Raw genomic sequence first — 5,535 nt, forward strand, 5'->3', positions numbered from 1 at the left:
ATCCATCCATCTATCCATCCATCTATCCATCCATCCATCCATCCATCCATCTATCGGCTGTGTAAACTATCAAACAGCACCTCCAACCTGTGTCTCTCTCTCTCTTAGCTTGCAAGTCTGCCAACATTGACCTGGTTCTGTTGATTGATGGGTCCAAAAGTGTCCGACCTCAGAACTTTGAACTGGTGAAAAAGTTTGTGAACCAGGTGAGTGACGTCTCCATGACGACCACATGGCTGTCAATTTTCCAATGGTTTCCCCCCCCCCCCCTCAGCCTTATGCTGGAACAGAACAACTCTGTGGTCTGTGATTTCCTGGATATGGTCCATATTTTGGATACCACGTGTGTGGACCAAACATCTGTCTTTGTTGTTAATAGTGAAAAAAAAGTATTTACAGATAACATTTTCCTCCTTCTCTTCCTCTTGTTCCTTAGGTTGTAGATTCTTTGGATGTGTCTCCCCATGGAACCAGAGTGGGTCTGGTCCAGTACTCCAGTCGAGTCAGGACAGAGTTCCCGCTCAGCATGTATCATTCTGCTGATGAGATCAAAGCGGCTGTCATGAAGGTACATCTTCTGGTATTCATTGTCCTGCACCAAAGTCCATAGAGGAAACCAGAGATTCTAGCTCAGACCAAAGTCCATTGATTTTATAGAGAAAATCAGTGACTTTAGCTCAGACCAAAGTCCATAGAGAAAATCAGTGATTTTAGCTCACAGACCAAAGTCCATAGAGAAAATTAGTGATTTTAGCTCAGACCAAAGTCCATAGAGAAATTTAGTGATTTTAGCTCAGACCAAAGTCCATAGAGAAAAATCAATGATTTTAGCTCACAGACCAAAGTCCATAAAGAAAAAACAATGATTTTAACTCACAGACCAAAGCCCATAGAAAAAAAATCAATGATTTTAGCTCAGACCAAAGTCCATAGAGAAAAATCAATGATTTTAGCTCACAGACCAAAGTCCATAGAAAAAAAATCAATGATTTTAGCTCAGACCAAAGTCCATAGAGAAAAATCAATGATTTTAACTCACAGACCAAAGCACACACACACACACACCCACCCATTCCCGTAAACAGACGACATTCATGTGTTTCCCTGACTCACCTCTCAGACCAAAGTCCATAGAAAAAAAAACAATGATTTTAGCTCAGACCGAAGTCCATAGAGAAAATCAGTGATTTTAGCTCACAGACCAAAGTCCATAGAGAAAATCAGTGATTTTAGCTCACAGACCAAAGTCCATAGAGAAAATCAGTGATTTTAGCTCACAGACCAAAGTCCATAGAGAAAATCAGTGATTTTAGCTCACAGACCAAAGTCCATAGAGAAAATCAGTGATTTTAGCTCACAGACCAAAGTCCATAGAGAAAATCAGTGATTTTAGCTCACAGACCAAAGTCCATAGAGAAAATCAGTGATTTTAGCTCACAGACCAAAGTCCATAGAGAAAATCAGTGATTTTAGCTCACAGACCAAAGTCCATAGAGAAAATCTGTGATTTTAGCTCACAGACCAAAGTCCATAGAGAAAATCAGTGATTTTAGCTCACAGACCAAAGTCTATAGAGAAAATCAGTGATTTTAGCTCACAGACCAAAGTCCATAGAGAAAATCAGTGATTTTAGCTCACAGACCAAAGTCCATAGAGAAAATCAGTGATTTTAGCTCACAGACCAATGTCCATTGAAAAAATCTGCAATATTAATTCACTACTCCTGGTTCACTACTGTCCCCTTATGCACGTATTCGAATTTAGTGATGGGGGGTAGCAGTAGGTCAACAACTGCTGAGCTCTTAAATCAATCATTTCCTCCATGATGTTTTGTGTGAGAGTTCGTGGTGTACATACTTTCTCACCGCAGTCTAAAGAACATCCTCTGTTCCCATCTAAGGTTGAGTACATGGAGAAGGGAACCATGACAGGCCTGGCTCTGAAACACATGCTGGAGAACAGTTTCTCTGAGGCAGAAGGAGCTCGTCCTGCTAATCGTAACATCCCCAGAATTGGACTGGTCTTCACAGACGGACGTTCTCAGGACGACATCACTGAGTTCGCCAAGATGGCCAAGGAGGCTGGTGAGGCAGACTGACATTTTTAACACTGTAGATTACTCTTTGTCAGGCTAAACTTTCACTGTGTCATGCTAACCTTTGACTGTGTCAGGCTAACTTTCAATTGGATTAGGCCAGGTTCAATGGCCTAATCCAATTGGGCCAGGTCCAATTATGGACTCACGGCCCATAATTGTCCTAAAATTGAACAGGGAGTTCAGGTCAGGAGCAAATAGATGGAGAGTTCGTGTGAACTAAGATAAATGACATGTAAAAGTCATGCATAAAAGCTAAAATGCTGTTTAAAAATTTCTACGCCATCTATTGGGGAAACGTGGGTATTGCAAGGGAAAGGCAGAAGTATAATGATAATATAAATAAATTATATAATTTGGAAAGGTTTGCCAGGCCAATTAAAAAACTGAACGGGCCACATCCGGCCCCTGGGCCTCAGGGGTTGCCAGGTAACCTTGCATGCTAACCTAACCCAGGTTAGCATGCCTGGGTTAGCCTAAGTTTGTAGTACTAACTAGACTAACTTTTGCTCGTCTTCCAGGTCTTTGTTTGACACTTTGTCCTTTGTTTAACTTACATCAATTCATCGACTTTTTTTTTTTTTTACATTTTCTTTACTCATCCCTCATAACTGGATCCAACCCAGGTCCAGGGTCTGTCCCTGGTCAGTGCTTTCAGACTGTGTTTTTTTGCTGCGTTGTCCAGGAATCACCATGTACGCTGTAGGTGTTGGTAAAGCCGTGGAGGACGAGCTTCGTGAGATTGCATCAGAACCTGTGGAGAAACATTTCTACTACACCACTGACTTTTCAGCCATCAGTACCATCGCTGAGAACCTGAAACTCAACGTGTGTCCAGGTACCGGCCCAACACCAGGACTTGAACCCAGACCCAAGAACAGTTACAAAATCCAGATCTATATCACAAATTAATACACAAATTAACTTACAGTTAACAGATAAAAAAAGACTAAACTTGATTTGAGTCTTGACTGAAAAACACAGTGAATCTGAAATCTTTTATTTTTAAAAGAAAATGGGTGCTGTTATTTTTGGTGCTCTGGGTCCATCTAGTGGTGACAGACGAACGTTACATTTTATTTTTGTTATTGAAATGATCATATACTGTATATTATACTGTATATTGTATATATATACAGTATATATATATTTTTATAATTTAGGTTTGCTTTCTTTATTTTTTTAGCATAGCTTTTTTTTAAAAAATACTTCTGTATGTTTTTTTTAAATGGCTGCCTTTATTACACTTCCACCTGTTTTTTGTGGAACTTGTTTTATTGTTATTATTCCTTTTTGTTTTGCCATGAATTTTTTTTTTCATTACAAATATTCTATTTTGTAGGTACTTTGAAATTTTAATGATTTTCCTTGTTCTTTTCTCCGTTCTCTCAGAGGAGAGTCAGGGTGAGATCGAGGTCAAAGACCCCTGCTCCTGTGAGAACCTGGTGGAGTTTCAGCAGGTCACCATGAACAGCCTGGAGCAGCTGACCACCAGAAATATCCTTCCCCAATCAGTCAGAATCAGTCTCTGTTGATGATTAACTAACACAGTTTTCAGTGTCAATTTGTACTTTTTCTTGAAACTTTTTTGCTGTTGAGTAAAGGTTTGTGTGTTTATTTGTTTCTATTTAACGCTAGTTCTTCGTAATAAGCAGTTGATTTCTAACGTTTAGCTTTTGTTGCTCAGTCTGTCTTTCACATGTGAGTTGATCCTCACACCTTTCAACACCAGACATCAACGACTACTGTCTTTGTTTTCCTTAACTCACCTGCACTGCTGGGACTCACAGCTCGTCTGGAGCAGCTGGAGAATCAACTGCTTTCCAGGAAGTGATGTGGGAATCACATGACCAGACAGGAAGAGGAAAAAGAAGGCCATTCCTGGAAAAAAAAAACATTGATAAGAGGGAAAAATACAGACATTTTTATGTAGATGTTTTGAATCTCCAGCTGAGCTGTTGGTTTTTAAAGGAATAGTTCAAGTTTTCTAAAGTGTGTGTTTTTTCGACACTGACTTTGTCGTGAGCGCCCCTTCTGTTAGAATGCGGAATTCAGCTTGTTATAAAAAAAATAAAGATTATAAAAAATAAAAGAGCTAAAACATCTGACTCAGTTGAAGTTAACTTTGACTGAATCATCATTAAGTTTTTCTTGGTGCCTGAGATTTCTTTTTTTTTTGTGACGGAATAGCAAATAGTCAGCATAGCCAGAAGGGGGCGCACACAGCTAAGTCAGCAGTTAAACACCTCACATACTGCATGTGTCTAAACCAGGGGTGTCAATATACAGCCTGATAAGATGTCAAGTGGGCCGGACCAGTACAATCATATACATAATCACCTATAAATAACAATAAGTCCATGTTTTTTCCCCCCTTTGTTTTCATGTAAATAGGTACAAGTTTATTGGGAAAATATTAATATTTAATGAAATATAATTTGACAAAACATCATGAACATGAAGTTTGAAACCAGATTGGGCCAGATTGAAACCGCCCCGCGGGCCAGTTTTGACACCCCTGGTCTATACCAACAAAGCAAATTTAGACAGAACCCCCGCGTTCGTATTTCTGTAGTCAGTTCCTGTAGATATTAGATACAACTGTTTCCGAACCGACATCAGTGTTTCCAACGCAGACTACAATGAACTGTTTTTTTTTTATATATATATATATTTATACTGTTTTATACTGACTGGTTTGTATTTATATAACACTTGTCTTTTGTACCAACAGTAATATGTGAAATAAAGATGCGGAAGTTTTTCTCCTCCTTAACAGTGTAACTTCCTTCTCTGACCAGTAGGGGCAACTAGATACGTTGTTTGACGTGAACCTTGTAAACTGGGTCAGAATATTTTTTCACAGATAAATAAAAGTTTAAGTGGCTACTTACTGCTTTACTTTTTTTTAATGTCAATACATTTAAGCCTCGCCCCCCCCCTTTACTGCTTTTTGTTATAGTTTATAGGACCCTGGTGGCTCGGGGGATAAGGAGGCGTACCTGGGTCGGGAAGGTTTCAGGAAAATCTTTGACTTGATCTTGATTTACCACGTCTATACGCACAAGTATTGGCTGCATTTACTGTCAGTCTTTGCACACTCTGTTTTTTTAAATTGTGATCAAACAATTTATCCGCTTCAAACATCTAGGCCAGGCATGGGCAAAATAAGGCCTGGGGCCCGGATGCAGCCCGTTCAGCGTTTTAATCCGGCCTGCCAAACTTTTCCAAATTATCCATCCATCCATCAATCATCAACCGCTAATCCGGGGCCAGGTCAGTCTGAGCAGGGACACCCAGACTTCCCTCTCCCTCGACACTTCCTCCATCTCTTCTGGGGGGACCCCGAGGCGTTCCCAGGCCAGCCGAGCGACATAGTCGCTCCAGCGTGTCCTAGGTCTACCTCTAGGTCTCCTCCCAGAGGGACGGCACCCGAGCAC

At 40.3% G+C, this 5,535-nt stretch overlaps 1 protein-coding gene across 1 annotated transcript in view; it reads left to right on the forward strand.

Annotated features, from left to right (window-relative positions):
- Positions 1–4,002, forward strand: part of matn4 (matrilin 4) — a 20,834-nt gene extending 16,832 nt beyond the window's left edge. The window contains exons 12-17 of the mRNA XM_017036979.2: positions 109–206; positions 437–568; positions 1,901–2,084; positions 2,781–2,933; positions 3,488–3,592; positions 3,871–4,002. Of these exons, the coding sequence (XP_016892468.1) occupies positions 109–206; positions 437–568; positions 1,901–2,084; positions 2,781–2,933; positions 3,488–3,592; positions 3,871–3,929 (731 nt within the window). The 3' untranslated portion in view covers positions 3,930–4,002. The remainder of the gene's footprint in view (positions 1–108; positions 207–436; positions 569–1,900; positions 2,085–2,780; positions 2,934–3,487; positions 3,593–3,870) is intronic.
- Positions 4,003–5,535: the final 1,533 nt, after the last annotated feature.

The sequence above is a fragment of the Cynoglossus semilaevis genome, chromosome 11, assembly GCF_000523025.1.
Source record: "Cynoglossus semilaevis isolate Cse_v1.0 chromosome 11, Cse_v1.0, whole genome shotgun sequence".
NCBI classification, from domain to species: domain Eukaryota; kingdom Metazoa; phylum Chordata; class Actinopteri; order Pleuronectiformes; family Cynoglossidae; genus Cynoglossus; species Cynoglossus semilaevis.